Raw genomic sequence first — 22,773 nt, forward strand, 5'->3', positions numbered from 1 at the left:
AGAACAATGGAAATGAGGGAGGGGGGAAAGTGTGATACTGTAGTGAGAATCTCTCAAGCGAATACTACAGTGTCAAACAACAAAATAAGTCATTTATGGATTTTAATAAAAAGATCCACTAAAGCCACTGAATTTTAATTAATGTCATTTATTGATGATCTTGCTTGTTCAGATTGAAGAAATGATTGATTGATTGATTTTAGACTGGGGTCACCACTGACTGAGTAATGTGAAGGGCTACCAGTTTGATACATAAATTTTGAAATAACAAATTTGCTCAAATTACCTTTTATAAATAACAATTATTAAAAAAAAAAACATTGTAACCTCTTTTAACCCCTTCAGACCAGCTTTTTTTCTGCTAGGCATTTTATTATTATTATTATTTATTTTTTCTTCTGATTTTGACTCTTTCCCCACATAAGAACAACATGGAGGGGAAAAAATGGGGTTATCTCATGTTTTTATTTGTTATAGTGAACGCCAGGACAAAATGGCTGTAACGTGTTGTAAACTTACCAAGCTTATAACATTTCTAATATAAACGTCATGCAAATCAACTTGCGATTGGTTAGCTAGGATCCAATCATGAACCAGAAGTGTTGACATCATCCAAATTATGCGTTTTTATTGGTTTAGAGTAGACACACAAATATGTGCACTGCAATCATCTATGGGTCCGAAGGGGTTAATTTTAGTAAGCTTATTTCTGTACAGGTAGTTTGTTTTCAGATGTCTTTAGCTACTTGTTTTTAAATGCGTTTACTGGAAATGTTGAACTTTAATTCATTAAAATACATTGAGTTACTTTGTGTATGAAATGTGATATAGAAATTCATTTCCTTGATGCTATTATTAATAAGGACATTCACTCATGTGAAGACACTAAGAATGTTAATGAATTTGCTCAATAATTATTTTTTTTTTTTTTTAACACTTTTTCTATAAATATCATCATTGTGAACTATTTTAAGGACAGGACTGCTGGATATTCACGTGGTCCGTGGTCCTGGATATTCACGTGGCATGATATGATACCTGGTGACAGCGGGCACCACTTGCTGATCTAAAACCTACAACATTGTTACATTAATACCTTCACAGCAGACCGTGTAAATATGTCATAATATTGCGCGACCGTCAATGTGTTATTACAGGTGATGGCCACTTGGTGGCAGACTAGATCAACAACATCATCACTTTCTAAATGCTGGTACGGTTCATTGTGGAATAATACAGAGGAAATTAAAAAAAAAAAACAAAAAAACAGACGGACTCTCACCACCTGCCATTATTGCAGATAATGCCAACTGTGACAATGGACGCATCCAGGAGCACATAACACACAACCATCTGATATCTTTTAGATCAAATCACATCTTGCTGGACCCAACACCTGGCCTGAACTAGCTTTATCCAAACTATCAATAATAAACACATTCAATACATGTGTGACACACACATTAGCATAGCGAGACATTTCCAACAAGAAACCCACATTTTAAACAGGCCTGTGTGGTTATTTTTGGAAATGGTCCAGTCAGCTGCATCATAATTCCCTTGTAGTAACATAAAATGGCACTCACAAACTTCCACACGATGTCACTTTAACACAGTGGCAAAAAAGCAAGGAAGACAGGGGGACAAGAGATTCCACAAGTACAATAGTCATATATTAGGACTAAAATCATGTAATGTGTTTTCAACTTAGCCATGTTTTCACTGTATTCAGCGATTTTTCAGAACCCTCGAGCAACTATTCCCCCTCAAAAAATACAAACAAAAATGACAACAGTGGTCCTAATGTTCACAACGTTCTTATTTCCTGCACGGTGGAGGGAAGAATTCCAAGAGGAATTCATACACTGCTGGTCAATTGTATCACTGTCAATATTGTACTTCCCGCTTAGATTTCTGCCTAGAAATGGAATGGCAGGTGGTGGCAGGTGCACAAAATTAAAGTCAATTAACTCATTCACTGCCATTGACGGCTATAGACTTAAAAAAAAACATTTGAACTATTTCTATAAATTTGACACTTTTTCCACTTTTGTTAATAAGAGATATGAAAACCTAAAAAAGTGTTTTTTTTATTGTACATTTAGAACATATAAAATTTGTGATAAATCGTGAGTTAATTATTGAAGTCATGTGATTAATAACAATTGAACATTTTAATCGTCTGACGTGATTATTCAAAAAAAAGAAAAGATTATTAAAAAATAGGGGCTCAGGGGGATTTTTTTTTAATTGACTTCACTAGTTAACTCACGATTGATCACAAATTTTAGATCTGTTTTAAATGTACAATTAAAAAAATTTAGGTTTTGTTAACAATAGTTGGAAAAATGTTAAACTACTAGAAATAGTTAAAATGATTTTTTGACGTCTATAGCCGTCAATGGCAGTGAATGAGTTAATAAAGTATCAATATGTATTTTTAATGACCGCTTCTAATTTTGTTTGAGATTCTAACAATACATACACACGTAGGAATTTGTTGAAACACGACAATATCATTTTTCTAAATTACAAACTCAGGCCAGCGTTCCATTTTCTCATGTGGTTCCCTTTGCAAATTAATTGTCCACCCCTGGTCTATCCATTGAACACCCTTGCTAGTTTTTTTAGTCCACCCAAAAATTGTTGAGAAAAAAAAAAGGATAAATCTCCAATATTTGTTTTCCAAGAAAAGCGGGGTTTGGTAACCCTCAAAACAAAACAAAATGAAAGCAAAAATACAAAAAATATTTTAAAATATTGGAAAAAAAAATATTGGGGATGGTGAATTTGCGAGTGTCGAACCGCTAATATCAGAGGGTCCAGAGTAATTCTATTTTTAACGTCTAACTGTGCAGGCTAATTTGCTAGAAGTGAAATTTATTTCAATTATGCTCATTAAGAGTGTTTTAGGATTAAGTAACCATTTGAAAGTGTGTTCTAACGAAGACTGGGCATTCTGATTATTATTATTATTATTTTTATTTTTATCCTTCGACTAATTAGTTTGCTTTGGGAAAGTAACGTTGTGAAGCGTAACCGCGTTGAGGTTTTCAGAGGTCAAAAGTTGAACCTACTTTTAACTGAGCTGCGTTGCGGTCACTGCAGTGCGCGGCAGGGGGCGCCAGCGTGCCAGAAAATCAGGTGGGAAGGAGACTCCATGGACAAGCACACACACACTCTTGACACTCGGCTTGGCTTGTTTTAGTGTTAGTAGTACAGTCCAGCACAGTTGACGGTAGGAGCAAGGAACAACGAGCAGGGGACGCAGGGCTACGGAGCTTTCAAAGTGACGTTTGGCGGCGGCGGGTGCAGCGTGCCATGTCCGCCGTGACGCTTGAGTTCGATGGGAACATGAGAGAAAGCTTTTTTTTGCAACGCTGCACGCGTCGTGGCTTCTTGTGGAGTTACCTGAACAAGCGAGTCGCAGGTGTGTGAGCGTGCTGGGCAAGTTTGAAGCGACGCCTGCTTGCTGGATGTGGCGTCATGGAGGTGGACTCAAGACTGCGAGCCTTGATGATGATCTGGTGGATTGTTCAAGGTAAGAAAGAGCTTGGAGTTTATTTTGCGTGTAAACTGTGGATGAACTCAAGGTCAAATGATTGCTTTGAGGTAATTGCACTATTGAAAAATAACGTCTTGAACAGGGGCCAATTCAGTTTTATAATTTGCAATATACAACTTTGTATAAAGTAGAATATAAAAATCCAAATAATTCTATGTTCATTTTACAAAATGCATAAAAACTGGAAAAAAATGCTAATAATTTATTATTTAATTTTGCAAAATATTCCATCAACATAAATGATTTAAACAAAACATTCGTGCACAATATTTTTAAACAAATTATCTTAAAATTAAAGTATAATTAAATAATTTACACCAATAAGTACAAAATAACTAATTTAGAGTAAAATGGTCAAATGTACATGAGTATATAGATAAAATGTATTATAATTAATCTTTATTATAATTTAAAACATTTACAACTCTAATTAATTTGACTAATGAACATTTTAATTACCAATAAGATGCACACAGCAGAATCACAATCACAGTATAAATTAGGAGGAAAAAAAAATGTCATCATGGTGACAATGGCACACGGAATATGTGTATCGTAAAGATGTGCGATCATTTTTATATAGAGTCGGTTTTATTATGCTTTTATCTTAGTTTGACCAATCAGATGCCACCGTAATGGCCAGCGCCATCCAATAAGAGAACAGAATAATAAAAAATAAAATCAAATGAAATGTGTCCATACCAAGTACTGTATATGTTAAATTAATAAGTATTGAAGCCATTTGGTTTTTGTCCCTTTTAACCAGCTGATTTCATGTATGGTGTGCAAACTGTGCAACCTGTTTGCCCTGCATCGACTTTCTCTGGAAGCTTAAAGCTGCACTTACTTCCATGTTTTGGAAAGTCAAATGCAGGAACAAGCGTGCTGACAAGTCATAAAATATGTCTTTTCTTTTTTCTTTTTTGCTCTGAATTCCACTGTGGGTACGTCGCCTGGGTTGGGGGTGGGGGGGGGTCCTGCTTTTAAGCACACAGCAGAGGAGCACTTCTTCATCTTAAGAGGGCATAATGTTGTCTCGGCACGCTTGAACGCTCCAAAAATGAATTTCAACGACGTCGACTGATGTTGCTTTATCGTCCCTGGTGAGCTGGAGAATGACATAAAAGCAGAGATTTACCTGAAAAAAAAAAAAAAAAAAAAGAAGAAGCAGACATGCTCACGTGATGTTTTATTTATAAGGGAGGGCACACAGGCAGACAATGAACGCGTTGATATGAGCCGATGAGGTCGTACCTTACTTTTAATAGCGGCTGCTTTAAAAGTTGTATTTAGCAGAGCAAAGTGATATTGTGTCACCAAGCGAATGCAAACGTTTGCACACATTAAATATGATTAATTTCTCTAACCTCTTTCTCCAAAGCGGCTCATACTGTGTATAATTCAGACGCTTCTCGGAGAAGCCCCGAAGGCTCCTCAAACTTGTGTGAGTCAAGTGAGCGCTGCATCATTTTTTTTTTTGCTTCGCACTCTTGTTGAACATTTGGATTTAGTGAAGTGGCGCTTGACTAAATGTGTACAGGACATCTGCGTGGCATCAACAAACACGACCTTCATTGGTCATACGGATAGGATACCGTCAGGTTCATAAATATTCCGACATTGACTTTTTTTTTTTTGGCGCTGTAAATACCACCACAATTGATTTGAAATGAAATAAGCGAGATGTGATTTAACTTAAGAGGACATTTACGTTCTCTATTGCAATTGCCTCCATTTTCCCCAAGTCAGTTTTGTCTTAAGCAAGCTCAATCGGACTTCTTTGCCTTTTGGTTGCTTTCCCAGTATGTTTTCGGGACATTGTCCATCTGCACTGTGAACCACTGTCCAATGAGTTCTAAAGCATTTGGCAGATAATGTCATCCTGCGTCTTCTGTGTCCAGTCCACTAGTGATCAATAAATATGTAGCTCATCTGGCCATGGAACAGCTGAGCAGCCAGTTGTCCCAATACTTTTGATCCCTTTAAAAATGGGAGGCACGTATGCAAGCTGTTCAAATTCTTACATTCTTTATACCTGGTTTGGATGTAAATACCCTCAAATTAAAGCTAAAAGTCTGCAGTTAAAGCACATTTTGTTTGTTTTATTTCAGATCCATTGTGGTGGTATTTAGAGCCAAAAAGATGAGAATGATGATGCCACATTATTTATGGCGCTAATTGTGAGTGTCCCAGAATAACAAGCGCTGAATGCAAGCTGATGATATGCTCCATATGAGGGTCCTTACTAAACTTGCCTCCCACAACATATCAATGATTTTTTTCCCCCTCCTCAAACTAATTTAATTTCCATATCACTGTACAGTGGAACCTCCAGTGGAACAGGATGTTCTAACACCATAATGGGAAGTAAATGAATCCATTCGGAAACCTTTATTAACTCATTCACTGCCATTGACGTCTATAAACGTAAAAAAAAATCATTTAAACTATTTCTATCAGTTTAACATTTTTTCCCCACTTTTGTTAACAAGAGTATGAAAACCTAGACTTTTTTTTTGTTGAAAAAAAATAAACGATTATTATAAATTAGGGGCGTCAGGCGATTATTTTTAAAAAATTGTAATTAATCTTCAATAGTTAACTCACGATTAATCACAAATTTTCTATCTGTTCTAAATGTACAATTTTTTTTATAGGTTTTCATACTCTTGTTAACAAAAGTGGGAAAAAATGTTAAACTAATAGAAATAGTTCAAATGAATTTTTGACGTCTATAGCCGTCAACAGCAGTGAATGAGTTAAAGAGTGAGAAAAAAAGCAAAAAAGAAAAGAAGAAAATATTGTGGTTTCTCGGCATTGCGTTATTGTAATTACAGCTCCAAGGTGTTTTTTTTATTTTAATTTTTTTATGTGGGTGAATAACATTTTCCCATTGAATATGCGCTGTGGGAACATTAGCAAACAAAAAATAAAATAAACAATTGGATTTTGCTGAATAAAATCAAAATGTAGGACACCAGTAAAAGTGCTTATTTCATAGGAAATGAGTAGTTATTTCTCTTGCTCTCTTCTGCTTAGCGAAGTAACGTAAGTAACTAACCCTAACCCTAAATGAAGTATTCATTTCACCAATTGGAGACACACTAACTGTCATCACAGCTGGTTGAAAATGTTCATTTCAAGACAGCGTTATGGGAATATATTAACTTTACCTTGACTTTATTGAAGAGGGATGGGCGGCGCTGTCATAAATGTGATATCATATTGGAAGTATTGCCCCGATAGACATTTTGTATATCCTTCCTCGAAAATGTTCATTGATGTATTTACAATGGTACATTTACATTTTAAAAGCAATTATTAAATGAACTTGTGGATAGGAATCAATCAGCATTGTGAAAATCCTTCCTTTGTTGATAAAACAAGAGAATGAACAAAAGCGGCGCAATCTCGGCCCTGATGACGGAAAGCCGCTTTCAGTTTACATGATGCATTTATTTATCATTTCTTTTTCACACTCCAGAAGAACTTTACATATCAAAAATGCTGACATCCGTAGCTAATTAGCCTGTAAAACAAATCTTGCGACACTCTGCCTTCATCGTGGTCCCGCTGATGGACTCAAACCAGGGGGCAGGCATTTTTGAGATGCTTTATAACCATTAACGCCTCTGATTATGTTCGCGTATATGCCAACTATGTCACATGACTGAAAGCTCAAAGTGGGCCGAGGACGGAGACAAGGTGACTCTAGCCTGCAGTCTGAATGTAGCGTTAGCTCGGTTTCCCCGTCACCAGCGACACCATTCCTTTTCGGCCACGGTTATCGAGAAAGACGTCGCCGCGTCCTCATCTGAGCCGCTCGGCTGCGGCGTGGACCTCGTGGAGCGGCATCGCATCGTCACTGATCTCCGAGGGTCATCTCATCTGGTCATGCAGGGCTTCATTAACTAAAGTAGAAATTAGGCCAGTGTCGGAAACAAACCGTATTCCCATCAGGACGGTGCATGAGATCACTGTTTCCATTTGGACACTGGCTCGGTTCATGGTGCTTTTTTTAAAGAGGCGAAGAATTTAAAAAGAAGGATTGAGAGTGTACAATCATTTTATTGATTTATTGGAAGAAACCCCCCCAGCAGTAAACAATAAAGGTTGCAGGCCACATTTAAATGTCCCTACAGTTTGAGCAGTCAGGTGTTCAAAGTTTGTTCCACAGTTCAAAATGTTGTTTTGCTTTGTTTAGTTCTGGTTCCAGAAACATTCTGTAAGCTTGTACCCAACGACCTGAGCGTTCTAGAAGTTTCATAGGGAACCAAAAGGTCTTGAACATCTTTAGGTCCAAGACGGTTTCGAGCAGGAAGATTTTCAATTCAAATCTATTTTTAGACTCATTGGATGCCAGTGTAAAGAATTTCCTACATTTCTGATGTGGTCCTATCAAAGTGGTAGCATTCTGGACTAGTTTTAGCTATCGGATTGATTTATTTTTATTTTTATATATATATATATATATTTTTTTTTTCTGGAGATGATACTGATGCCCCTAATAAAAAAAAGAAAAAGAAAAGGGAAGATTATTAAAAATTAAAGGCGTCAGACGATCGCATTTTTTAATAGTAATTAATCGCATGACTTCAATAGTTAACTCCCGATTAATCACAAATTTTATATCCGTTCTAAACGTACAATAAAAAAATTCTAGGTTGTCACACTCTTGTTAACAAAAGTGGGAAAAAAAGTGAAACTAATAGAAATAGTTCAAATTAATTTTTGACGTCAATAGCCGTCAATGGCAGTGAATGAGTTAATGGATCTTACCTGCCTACTGTCAAACTATTTAAACAAAGAAAACTATAAATATATTATGTATAACCCAACCAAAAGTAGCCTTAAAAATGGCCCGCTAGCTTAACTTGTACCTAGTTGAACTTCTAGCTAGCTTAACTAGCTTAAACGCCATTGACATGCTAACAGTTAACATTGATAGTTGTGGTTTTATAACACTAAGCAACGGATACCAGAATACGAACCTTTAAAATATGTACTTGTACAAGCACGTTTCACTTGATCATACAGATCACGTCATTTTTTTCAGATTTTTCACAACACAAAAAATGGAACCATTTGCATCATGAGGAGACGTTTTAGGCAAAAAATCATATTTTTTACAAAAAAATGACCGGCAATTATTTTAGGAAGGTGACGATTATACATCATTTATTACAAGCAACCTGTTTCTCACCCCACCTCTGCAGTAATAGCTTGTCGTAAACGACATTTAAATGTATCATGACGGCCATTATTCTTCTCTGTCAGCGACACAATCTCGTGCAGAGACGATGTCGCCGCGCTGTATATCTTCGCTGTCACTATATTGAGCCCAGTCCGTCTCGGCGAATTACTCCCCTGACGCCATGCGTGGCTGCATTTGTTAGGCTGACACATACCTTAGTGTGGGCGTTCCACAAGGCAGTCTAATTAACCACACACACGTGCGCGCACACACACACACACACACACACACACACACACAGACCCCCGCAGAGGTTAGAGATGCTGATTGCAGGCGGGAAATGCAAATAACTCTCCAACGCAAAACTAGGCCAGATTAGTTGGTAACCTCACAAGTCGTACATTTTTGGAATTCATTTCCATTATCATGACGCCTGCAAAATTTATGAACTTAAGCTCAGCGAAGATCTAAAAGATTGTTTATTATGCTTTTTAGTTGGCTTGCTTGTGTGTTCTTTGTTTTGTTTTTGTGGGAATGGTAACTATGAGCACATTTATGCTCAGTTGCGACTTGCTAACCAAAACACCAGCACTTACAGAGTTATGTCAACAATCTCTCAGATGAACTAAAGTGTATAGTCATGTTGCGAAGCTCCCCCGTAAAAGGTTTTAAAATGAATGAGAACAATTTGACAGACAAGCAGAAATTTCTGTCTTTTTGAATTTCCACGCATAGCACACTCTGAATGAAAATGTCAGCTAAGCATTCCGCGACAACAACAATTGTGGAAGCAGACGGATATTTATTGGCGATCATTGCGCCTTTAAGGAGGTGGTCAAACCGAGCATCACGATGAATATTAGCAGTGACGCGGCACAGCTTGTCTCTTAAACGGCATTTGAGGAGACGCACTTTTGAAAAAAAAGTCTTTATCACAGTCTGCTGGCTCGCTTCTGCTCTGCGCTTACAAATATAATACGATTACATTTTGGCCGTAAACATCGTATTCGATGCCCATTCGGTTGTGCGTGAACACCCCCCCCCCTCTCCCCCCACCCTTCCAACCGCCTCAGCACCACCGCCGCCGACTCGGAGGCGAATGTGACTCAAACCGCCGCCATCATTATATTCACACACCAATCAGCATTTCGCGATCGCGAATCGCTCGCTTTGATGTTCGCTACAGTACACCGCATTAGCCGTTTTGCCATCCACGGCCCACACGTTATCTAACTGGCCTACAATGCTAATCAGCCAAGAGAATCTTTAGCGAGCGCGGGCCCACCAAAGCAACAAGATACCAAGGAAGAAATTGAAGGGGAGGCATCACGTGCACGCATCAGCGCCGTCACTCTTCCCTTCCCCTGAGAGCGCTTGCATTAAATGTATGCGCTCATTCAATTTTAGTATTAAAATAAGAAAATGTCCTATGATGCTATTTTCCCTGTGAGCAACTGTGATGTCATCTTCAGTCGACAGCCAGTGGCAAAATGGCCGCCCACTGAGATTGCTTCATAACTCATATTCCACCAACGCAATAGTAACCCGAATACCGTATTTAGACTACAGTATTGTTGTCAAACAAAAAAATGTTGGGTCGACTTTAATTCTTCATGAAACAGTAAATCCAGTTCATATGTGTGCTTGACTGACAAATGTTAACTTTAAGACTAATTCAATTCAAAGGCATAATGCTTAATGAAATCCTTTTTTGCCAGTCACTTCCCTCATTATGTTTTTTTCTTTTCTTTTTCTTTTTCTGGAGAGCTCAGTATTGTTCATTCGGCAATTTTACCGATTTGACATGTCATCATCATTGCTCTCTTTTTATTTATTTTTGTTTTGTATGTGGGTGAGTATGTTTATGTGCATGTGCGTGCGAGTGTGTATTCATTAGTTCACCTAAGACCTATTAAAAAAAAATCCCATACCGTTCACCTAAACCGAACACTTCAGAACCCAGCCAGAGCCGTGAGGCTGTCAGGAGACCCGAGGAAGGATCAAAGAAAAGAAAGGAAAGTGAAATCTAGCACCGACCAGACACCACCCACCGGGCCACCATTATGTTGCTTATGTAGCATCACGGCAGTTAATGAACATACCTTCTTGTGTCACGTGACCACGTATACTTCATGTATTGGCGGCAGACCTCGTTTGTTCGGCGTGTCGTTTATCCATTGCGGTCTTTTAGGCCTGCTGTAAAATGAAACTGCTGGACAGGTTAAAAACCCGCTGAAACATCAGGATGGCAACATGCTTTTAACTCCTGCTGTGAGTTTAATCAAATAATTCTGCACGTTTTCTTTTTTCCGACCACTCTCTCTCTCTCTCTCTCACACACACACGCACACAAAGAGTGATGGTAATTGGCAATCATTAGTAAAGCTACCGACCACGTCCTCCATGACAGTCCGCGTCTCTTTTACTCCCACTTGCTCGCTGACATGTAAAGTCTTTTTTTATTTTTATGTGTGTTTGTTAGATGAATCAGTCGTTAGCTGGCTCACAAGTTGCAGTTTAAAAAAAAAAAAAAACATCTTCATGTGACTAATGATGCGGCCGCCGCCGGTCCGCTTGGCTCGAACCCCCGAAGGAGATGAGACGCTCTACCTCGCGTTGCCTCCGCGTCACATCTTGGGGGAAGAAGGCGAGGACCTGAGGCGTGCGTGGAGCCGCCTGAGGTGTCCCTGCTGATTTTAGCCTATAAATGATGGATCTCGACAAAGTGCGTCATCATCATGGTCACCACTTCCCCCCCGGGTGTGGGTGAGGGTCGTGATGATGCGAGCCAGGTGCTTTTTGAGCATGACTCATGTGGCTTCTTCGCTGGTAGTGAAGACCGAACATTTTCTGCTATTCCACATTTACAATTACAGTTATTATACTTTCTTTTTAAAACTCATTCACCGCCATTGACGACTATAGACGTCAAAAATGAATGTGAACTATTTCTATTAGTTTAACATTTTTTTTTCATTTTTTATGAAAACCTAGAATTTTTTTATTGTACATTTATAAGAGATAGAAAATTATCATGTGCTTAAGTACGATTAAACGGCCCTTATTTTTAATGTATTTTTTTTTAATAAGACCCTTCAGGCGATTAAAATTTTTAATTGTAATTAATCACACATTTTATATCTGTTCTAAATTTACAATATTTTTTTCTAGGTTTTTATACTCCTGTTAGCAAAAGTGGAAAAAAATGTTAAACTTATAGAAATAGTTTTAAATGAATTTTTAGCGTCAATGGCAGTGAATGAGTTAATGGGTACATGTCAGTTAGAACCTATCCCAGTTGACTCTTGGGAACACCTTAGACATTCTCAACTATGGACAATTTAGCAAGTTCACAATAAGCAACACTTCGACAAATAGTGAACATTACGTCAAAAAGGAGTCTTAAAGGTGTGTTGTTTGTTGCTAGCTTAATGCTAACATATAATCTTATTGACATGCTAATAGCTAGCATTGATTCAACAGATATTGAAACAAAATGGTGGAACAACACATGAAGACAGATAATATATTGATGTTCAAAGGTATATTCTTTATTAGTAGTAGAAGAAGAAGTGTTCTACGTTTGTGTCTGCTTGGTTGTATTGCACAGTACTGCCTCGCGGTGGCTAAGGCGAGAACACCAGAAGGAGCAGCAAACTGAATTGGATTGCACTAGCATTGTGTCATGAAATGTTTAATGCTATAAATCGATTTAGTTATTGTGTTAATTTATTTTTCTTTATTAAAAACACAAACACTCAAATTTTGGTTTTGGGGGTAGGCTGGGACAGATTAATGACATTTCCATTCTATTTAATGTAGAAAGTAAATTTGTTGATTGATTGACTGATTCTTAATTTTCCTCAGTTATTATTTTTTTCTCTCCAATACGTTACACAATAATTAACACACACTTAAATATGCTTTGATGAACATTGTAAAGTGTAAAAACACTCCTTATTTGTGAGAATTCCTTAAAAGTGGCAACAGTTATATAAGCAGTTGAATCCATGGTAACTCAGGTCGTACATCCCTCCTGTCGCACTCATGTCATAGGTGTCACGAAGGCTTTTGAACGTTCACTTTCCAAGTTATTTGACCTTTTAGCCGCTCCTACTTTGACATTCCGCTGTCATCTTCATCTCGGAAGATCCTGCTGGAGCTCGAGGAAACCTGCTGAAGTCTCTGATCCGTCCCAACACAATTATTCTCTTTTAAATGAGAAAAGATCCGCGTCGACAGTCGCTGAGACAGGCAGAATGTGTTTCCTTTTATTATTATTATTATTATTAATTCAAAAGCGATGACACCGGTAAGTCTTTGATGTGAAAATATTTGTCTTTAATCCCTTGAGGGAAATGTATTTTCGTGGGTAAAGAGGTGCGAGAAACGCTGGTATGTACAGAAATGAAATATCATTTTTTATTTATTTTTTTTTACGTCGGAAAGAAAATGGGCTGTCTGAGGGGAGCACGGGAAGATTATTGTCGAGCAATTTTAGGCTACTTTCAAAATGTCAAATGATGGGCTGCTTCCTTGGCGCTGGAATTGTCCTCTCATTCCTCTCGCCGAGGAGAAAGCTGAGATTAGTATTCATGGAGGGGTGAGAGGCAGGTTGTGCCTTTCGCCAGATGGTCGGGGAGGGATAGCGTGGCCGTGGATTAATGTCGTCATCTGGCTGCAGGTGTAACCTGGCGTTCCGGGCTTTAGGCTTGCTCACGTGAGGTCAATGAAGGTCCCTGGGGTCACTCATCTATTGAAACTGATGATGAAAACTCTCGCAACTCAGGGTTAGTTTGGGATTTCTATTATAGTTTTTGTTTTGTTTTGACTTTGCTTCAGTTAGTTTTCAGAGTGGGTTATAGTTTTTAATTATTTAAATTCATTTCTATTTTGTGTTTTGGTTTGGAATATTTTTTTTTATTAATTGTAGTAGTTTTTTTTGTAAAAGATATTTTTTGAGTGCAAGATACAAAAAATGTGTAGGCGAAGTATATACATTTAAAAAGAACTTAGAAAGCTCAAGTATGGAAATAATAAGACTGAAATGATCAACATTTTGTATATTTTTTATTTTCTTAAACCTTTTATGGTCTTAGTTCCTTATGTTTTGTTTGTCTTAAATGTTGTTCACTGCTTGCTGTAACAAAAATTCCCCTAAGGGGACACACATAAATTTGAACTTAAACTTAATTTTCACTATGATAGCTTTGCTAAATTTAGTAACATTTTGAACAGATTACTTGGTGACAAGAAAAACTTTTTGCAACCGTTAAAACTGTTTGGGAAAGTTTGGCGAATGTCTTTGAGACCGTTTGCAACCTTTAACAAACCCTGATGAAAACTAACATTTGCAAGCCTTCGCCGCTCAGTGAGATACGACCTAAATTCATTCTGTATTTTCAGATAGTTTTTGTTATTGAACACCCGTTTTCATATTATTTCATTTGCGAAAATGTTTGTCATTTCACTCGTTTTTTGTTGTCGTTAACTCTAACACCCGTGTCACGTGATGTGCGGAATTAGGACACCAAACGCAGACACGACACAAGAGTTAGGAAACTTAAAAAAAAAAAAGGAGAGCAATGATGATGACATGTCAAATCGGTAAAATTACCGAATGAACAATACTGAGCTCTCTAGAAAAAAAAAAAAAAAAAAAAAAGCAAAAGAAACTCATCTTTATATACAAAAATACAAAGAAACAACAGAGAGCACAAACTCCAGCTAGGGCAAGGCACATTTATATATGATAGAATAAAGGCCTATGTGACAAAAATAAGAGTGCCAAAATATGACTCAAACAGGACCCTAGCAACTGCATAGCAACTGACAACCCAAAACATAACAACCTGTTAAGCCGCAGTGAGGATTATTAGTTTTGTTTCTGTCACGCTGCTTTTCCAAAGAATACCTTTGGGCTGTCAATGCTCTGAATAAAAAGAACGAGAATGTTTTTGTATGTTCACTTATCTGTCAAAGGCAGGAATAATTGGCTCATTGGGATGACTGCGCCTTGAAGGTGGCCAGAGTAATGACCCGACCGCCGCTTGACGCCACACTCCCGCCTGCGAGCGTCTCCACATGCCATTAGTGTGCGACCACCGCCACGTTTGATAAGAAAGATGTCTCCTCGGCGACGTCATTATACGGCTGACAGGTGGGATCCATTACCGGGCCGCGTCTTTATTCTCCGGTTCGCAAAGAACAGGAAGAAAATGAATGAGCGTACGTAGTGTTTGGCCTCAAGGTGGCTGCGGCTAGCTTGGTTGCAGAATAGAATAAAAACACATTTTCAGCATGTGGTGCAGTTCGGGGTCACGTTTCTATTTTATTTGTATTTTTTTTTCTGGAGAGCTCACTATTGTTCATTCGATAATTTTACCCATTTGACATGTCATCATCATTGCTCTCTCTCTTTATTTATTTATTTATTTTTTATTTTGTTTATGTGGGTGACGTTTCTAAGCTGGGATGTGTAGGCGGGTTGGTGACTTTTTAATGAATTCAACAGAAGAAGCAAGAAAAAACAAAGGAACAGTAAAGGGAATCATTTTGCGAGCTTTGTTTAACTCTTTGACTGCCAAAAACGTTAAATAACGTTTAGTAAAATCCTATGGAGGAGTGCCAAAGACGTTAAAAGACGTTTTTTTTTCAAAACAGAGGTGAAACTAACCATTTTCTATTGTTGATTACTGAAAAACGGAATAAGGTAGAAACAAACTTTTTTTTTTCTGATGAAAGATAAGAGTCCATTCTTTCATTTGGTAGTATGTGTGTTTCCATAGTCCAAACACATAATTTTCTGTGGACCTTGAAAGATCAGTCAAAAATGCTTAAATCGGCTTGCGGTATCCCTTTTCTGAAAACGTCTGGCAGTCAAAGAGTTAAATGTGATATATTGTAAAAAATAAAAAAATTTGATTAAATAATAATACATTTTGTGATGTGCTTATTCCCAGGATGTGTCTGAGCAAGCTGTTCTGAATTTTGCTACTGTAGGTTACTGTCATGCAAAGGGTGTCAAATTTACATAATACCGCCCACAAATCGATTAATCGGCCAATGAATTTAGAAAAGTGTACGATGTTTTAAATAGCTTCTTTTTTGGGGTCCCTTAACACTTATAACAGTAAAGATACGGCAAAACATATATGACTCTTTTACAATATTAAGTCCATTAGTATTTGTTTAATTGAACACAAAAGAGAACAGAGAGAAAGATCGGCAAAAATCATCCTAAATGGTATGTCCATACAGTCCAACCTAATGGCAGCTATTCCGCCCAAAGTAGAAGATGGATAAGGGTAGGAAAAGTAATGGATGCGATTAGAAGCCCTGATAACAACATCAGTCCCAATAAAAATTCCCTAACACACTCCAATAAAGCTAATCCGCGTGTCCACATCAGTGATTCAGCCATTAGAATGGGATTAGTTCCACCACACTATGAAGATTATTTTCATTATCATTTGATCCATTTTTATTTCAGCCAAACCAGATTAGCCGTGCCGAGGATTTCTTCTTCATCACCGCTTATTTTTTCCCCTCACCTGTGCTTTTGAACCTCACTTCTCACAACTTCTTGAATTGAACACAATTCATTCAAGGACAGGTCAGATTGTGAAAAATAAAGATGAAAAAACCCAAATTCTGTCTTGAAACCTTACTTTGAAAACCATAACCTTTGCTTGAAAGCTCAGTTTGAAATGCTAACCCTGACGAGAAGGCTTAGTTTGAAATCATAAGCTAGGTTTTAAATAAATCTTAACCCACTATTGAAACCCTCTTTTTTTTTTTTTTTTCAAACCTTTCTTTGAAACCTTAACCCTTTCCCGAAACTTGACCTAGGCTTAAAACTAACTCTAAATTTAAACCCTGACTGGTTTGAAATCCTATTTTGAAACCATTAGGGTTTATTTAAAACGGAATTTAAAAAAATCAAAAAAGAGAGGGAGAGCAATGATGAGGTCTCCCTGATTTGTTGGAATTTGGATGTTTCTGGGGTTGGTGAAGGACTACCCGGTGGGTAGTAGGTAATGTCTGGTCAGTGCTGGATTTCACTTTCCTTTCTTTTCTTTGGTCCTTCCTCGGGTCTCCTGACGGCTTCACGGCTCTGGCTGGGTGCTGAAGTGTTCGGTTTAGGTGAACGGTACGGGATTTTTTAATCGGTTTTAGGTGAACTAATGAATGCACATGCACATGCACATTTTCACCCACATACAAAATAAAAATTCATTAAAAAAAAAAATATATATAAAAAAAACAAGAGCAATGATGATGACATGTCAAATCGGTAAAAATATCGAATGAACAATACTGAGCTCTCCAGAAAAAAAAATAAATAAATAAATATATATATATATATAGATGGGGGTAAATGAAGTAATTTCTCTGCTTGCATCGTCCACATGTTTGTCTTTGTGGAAACATTATGATTATGTCATACATTGGCCGCCTTGAGATGCGAGTGACCCCAAAACAGTTTTTTTTTATTTGACATGCAATCGCAATGAGCAGAACTTTGGCAAATAGTGATTATTGAAAAAAGGTATTTTGGGCTTTTTGTTGCTACTTCCAGCTGATGTTTGTTTAAAAAAAAAAAAAAAAGTTGATGGCGGAAGTCAGACGAGATGGCTCAGACTGGTTGGTAGGACTGAAAGGAAGCCAACGGTTGTCTTGTTATGTGCCAGGTATCAAGAAGCATCTGTGAATGCATAAACATGTAGAAGAGAGAATCAGAAACAGGCGGTGCAGGTGTCACTGTCTGCTAAAAAAAAAGTGAGGCTTCAATTTGCACAGGTTCTAGAGAGAGGATTGGAAAAACGTTAGCTGACAATGTTAGCAAACAACAACTACTCAGAAACGGCTTCATCTTATTATAAATGACTTTTGGACGTAAATGTATTTGTTCGTTTGTTTTGGTAGAATTTCCTGACGTTGTTGTTGTGAGCTCTTAAAAAAACTCTTAAGTAAGTTAGCTTAACTGTAAGTGAAGTCGATAAACTGTCTTTCATATTAACTCATTCAGTGCCATTGACGGCTATAGACGTAAAAAATAATAAATGATAAAGAGTATGAAAACCTTTTTTTTTATTGTACATTTAGAACAGATTTAAAATGTGTGATTAATTGTGAGTTAACTAGTGAACTCATATGATTAATTACGATTTAAAAAATGTAATCGCCTGAAGTCCTGAATTTTTAATAATCTTTAAGTCCCGTCAGGCAATAAAATGTTTTAAATTGTAATTAATCGCATGACTTCAATAATTAACTCACGATTAATCACACATTTTATATCTGTATTTCAAAACAATATATATTCTAGGTTTTCATACTCTTGTTAACAAAAGTGGAAAAAAAATGTTAAGCTAATAGAAAAAGTCCAAATGAATTTTTGACGTCTATAGCCGTCAATGGCAGTGAATGAGTTAATTCATGATTCATTTGACTTTATTTTAGCGTAAGCATATAAGACCAAAACATTGAATAAATAAATCGGATATTGTTTATTATAATACAGATTCATTCAGTAATAATAATTGCTTGTGTTTAAAAAAAAAAAAAAACATGGGAAGAAAACATTGAAAACGTTGAACCCCCCCCGCGCATTTTAAATCGCAATAATGAGGGAAAACAATTGCAATTAGATTATTGAGGCTTTCACACTAATTAAATTCAAACCTAAAGATGTTGTTTTGTAAAATAAAAAAATAAATATATACAGTAAATAAATAAATTGAAACTCTTCAACTGAAAGTTAAATGACGACTTTTAAAAGGAGCTTCAAAGTGAAAACAAGGCAACTTCATGCATCTCCAGAAATGTCATTATGCCCGTATATAAAAAAAAAAAAAAAAAAAAAAAGGTTGCCATTATCATACTTTTGCAAGTTGTAAGTGATCAAACCATTTGTGAGGGTTTAGCTGGATTGAAGTGTCTTTCATTATTCATCTGTTGGCTGTCACGCAGGCTAATTACCCAAACGAAGACCAACACGAAGACACTTTTGAGTCAAATCCCGCAGCGGAGATGAGTGTCATGCCTTTAATCTTCTTCCAATCAGCCGAGTGTCAGGCAAGTAGCTTGAAATGAGAAAACCAGCTCGTCTCGTTTCAGTCAAACAAAAAAGACGGGGAAGGACCCGACTGTATTTTGAAGCAGAAGTGATGTCTTTTGGACAGTAACATGCTACTGAGTTTATCTTTTGTGAGCACGGGATGATAAAAAAAAAAAAAAAAAATCCCTTCTTGTATCTGGGAAATGACACGAGTTTCCTAATATGCTGTTTCACTTGACTCATTAGTGTCTTGTGTCCCTGATTCAATTGTGTTCATCACTGGCTCCGCATGCTTTTTATTAAAGACACATTTTTTGTTATGTGATTCACTTTTGTCTGAAAAATGCAAAATAACGCTATAAAACAGAAAGAGGAGACATCTAATGACGTCGCTTTGCCTTACGTGTCCTCGGGTCGCTTGAAAAGTGGAGCTCGGGGTTTCAAGATAAACATGGTGAAGTGGCATTTAGCTGTTGTGCTGCACCCAAATAGAATATGTTGCCATTGTAAGTGAAGTCAGCCCTAAATATAAATGCACTAAAAACTATGCTTTATTTTCCATTACTTTGATTAAGATCTTTTGCATATATTAAAAAATAAACAAAAATCAAATGCATGGAATTTCAATATTTAGATGCATACATCATACAGCAAAAATACTGTGGCGTGGGATTGATAGCAGTCACCGTAGTTTCACTTAAGGAAAGGGAACTCCCTTCAAAATGGAGGAGTCGTAGCGAGAAGATCACTTGAGATTTGTAGGATATATATATATATATATATATATATATATATATATATATATATATATATTAGGGGTGTTAGAAAAAATCGATTCAGCAATATATATATAAATAATATATTACGGCGCGCAATTCTCGAATCGATTCAATATGCGGCCGAATCAATTTTTGAACATCCATTTTTTATGGAAATATTCAACAAAATGTCTTACTTAGGGTTAGGATTCACACATTAGACATGGAAGAATGTTATATTCATGGAACATTAAGCTTTAATATTTTATTTCAGAAACATGAAACAGACTGCAACCTGTTTGTTAAATGCAGTGGCTCAGTTATAAGCCTGAATTTTCAGATAAATAAATACATTTTCTTACAAATCTTACAGTGTACATGTACAAGTTTACTGATTTGTATTTTCTAAATTTGAGTAAAAAAAAAAAAATCGCAAAAATCAATTTATAGCTCCGCATCGGGATTAATCGGTATCGAATCGTGACCTATGAATCGTGATACGAATCGAATCGCCAGGTACTAGGCAATTCACACCTCTAATATATATATATATATATATATATATATATATATATCTCCACTGTATTTCAAATCCATGTTGGTGAAGTATAAAGGTATAAGCTCAAAATCAAAACTCTTGTTAATGACGCAATCCTTGCATTATATCACATCATTCACACATCCAGACCGTCCACGCACACCAGCAGTCTTGTTTCCGCCACAATAGATGAGCTCCCGTGTCAAAAGAGCCGCGGCCGTGTTATAAAGCAGTCGTGTCTGTCCTACCCCCCCCCCCCCCCCTTGCGAAAGCCAGCTTGTGCTGATAATGAGATTAGAGTGTGAAGAGGCATCTTTGTGTGACCTGGCCTAAGAAACCCACATCATTTATCCGCCAGGTCGCTTCATCAAGACGTTACCGCGCTCGCTGACTGTGAGCGAGAGGCGGCTGAGTTCAAAGGGCAAACCCGTCAGACACTTTATTTTTTTTTCTCAGGAAAAAACGCACTAATTCATATATTTTGAGAACGACGCGTACGAGGTTTACAGACACGGTTACAGCTCAATCTATCAACGCCTCCTACGCAGCAACAATAGCACACGAGGAAGGGAACTAAAGAAAGACTTTCCTCTCCATTGATGGCTCCATCTATCTCCACTAATCAATGCTCTGTGGAATTGTGGTAGAATTAAAGGCTTAACCCCTTTGCTGCCAACTGGCTCCAAAGATCTTAACACAATCACGGCTTGAGAGAAGGCAATTTAATGCGTATTGCAAACGCTCTGGGTCACACCGTGTCATGCTGGAGGAAATCCGGCCATTCCCCTCAGCTTTGAGGGTTTACGCGGTCAATATGTCCCATTTGTAATTAGCAATGAATGGACGTATACAAGGCAGTTGCAATTGAAGAAAATTGCATTTGTGTCAAGGCAATGATTTGGAAAATTTAGGAAGGAATTTACTCTTTTAATGCTTATGTGGTTCAATTTAGCCTTTAGGTTTTGTGTTACTGATTTTGAAACTAGGAATAAAAATGATGCACATATATCTGATGGAAGAAAAATAAACTATTTCAATGGCTGATAATCCAGATAATGCAATAACAAGATTGTGATTTGTGTGAACAGAACTAGCTGCCTGTCTAGTTCACTATAGAAAGCTAGCCTGCTAGCGTGCTAGCTTGCTTACAATTTATGTCGCTTGCTAGTTAATACCATTTTATGTATTGGCGTCTTTCTGGCAACTTCACACCCTAAAAGAATTAAAATACTCGCAAAAATGTTCAAACATACTCATTAAGGACATTCAAATGTACTTGTATTCTAAATGCTACAAAGTAGCATATTTTTCCTTAATGCTTCGGGGTATTACTTGCTCATGCGTAAGTCAATAACCCGTTGCATTCTGGGAAGAAATGCCAACCCTAAATAATACAGTGCAGACACAATAATAAATCAAAATATTAGTAGTTATGAATAAACAATTATTTGTAATTCATTTAGGTGAAGTTTTGATTGAAAATTTGAGTGATTTTTTAAAAATGTATTTAAAAATTTGATTGAAATTTTTGGGTGATTTTTTTTTGGAAGAAATTTAGTTATTTTAATATTTTTTTTAATTTAAAAAGCAATTTTAATTATAAACAATTAATTTTCACACCAATTGCTTAAAAAAAATCAGTTTTTTTACCACTCGTGCATGAGCAATACCCCTTTGCATTATGGGAAAATGTGCTACGTGTATAGCATTTAGCCTACAAGTATGTTCGAATCACCTAATCTGAGTATATGACTGGATAGCCAATAGGAAGCGAGGCCGCCATATTGCTCCTCCCAATAAATATTTCTCGACATACGATCCTATACATTTACAGTATCAAAATTGGAGAACATTGTTTTAATGTTTTAAATTTGTTAAACATAAACAAGAGGACTTCAGACATTTTACAACTTGCCTTAAATACATGTGTAAATTATATGCTTAATGATGTTTAAAGGAGGAAACTTGTATATTTTTTTTAATTAAAGAATTCTAACTGTATTTCAACAAAAGATGTCTCTGCCAAATCTAGTAGTCTGCTCGCGAGATGGGAGGAGCAAGATGGCCGCCCTGTCGCTTCAACGGCTTGCACGGGCTATCGGCCATCCAGTCATATATTCAGGTCGGTGGTTCAAACGTACCCATGAGTACGTTTGCAAGTATTTGCAAGCACGCTCAAATGTACTCGCCATTCAAAAATGTTTACTTAATCCACATAGGCTTCCGTATTTTGCCACCATTGTGCAACTAACTGCTTTTGGGCATCCGCCATGTTTGTTTTCCACATTTTATGATGGTAGACGGGTGAAGTTCTAACATGAGTCCAAGACAGTTTGGCAGTTACTGATGTAGGAATGGAATGTGGGCTGTGACCTCCTGCTAATATTACGCTCTAAAATATGTAAATGGGATTATGAATGAAAGGGTATATAAGCAACACCAAAATCCTTGAGTAGAAATAGGTCAACATTTGCGTTATGGTTGTTTCCCTATTGGTCATCTAATGTAGAGGTACAATCCTCTGCCTCTACAAGTGTCATTGGTTCTGATAAAACTACATGGTAAGTCATGGATAATAATGTAATGAAATGTTTTGAGGCTGAGTAACAAGCCCACCCGGCGATAAGTGTTTTTACAATCACAACAAATCAGACT

The 22,773-nt window shown here is 37.1% G+C and overlaps 1 protein-coding gene across 2 annotated transcripts in view; it reads left to right on the top strand.

Moving 5' to 3' along the window:
- Positions 1–3,144: 3,144 nt before the first annotated feature.
- The window catches only part of esamb (endothelial cell adhesion molecule b), a 57,589-nt gene continuing 37,960 nt past the window's right edge, over positions 3,145–22,773 (top strand). For both annotated transcript variants that reach the window (XM_077565313.1, XM_077565314.1), the window contains exon 1: positions 3,145–3,541. In XM_077565313.1, coding sequence (XP_077421439.1) covers positions 3,487–3,541 — 55 coding nt within the window. In that variant the 5' untranslated portion in view covers positions 3,145–3,486. The remainder of the gene's footprint in view (positions 3,542–22,773) is intronic.

Source organism: Vanacampus margaritifer, chromosome 5 (genome assembly GCF_051991255.1).
Source record: "Vanacampus margaritifer isolate UIUO_Vmar chromosome 5, RoL_Vmar_1.0, whole genome shotgun sequence".
NCBI classification, from domain to species: Eukaryota; Metazoa; Chordata; class Actinopteri; order Syngnathiformes; family Syngnathidae; genus Vanacampus; species Vanacampus margaritifer.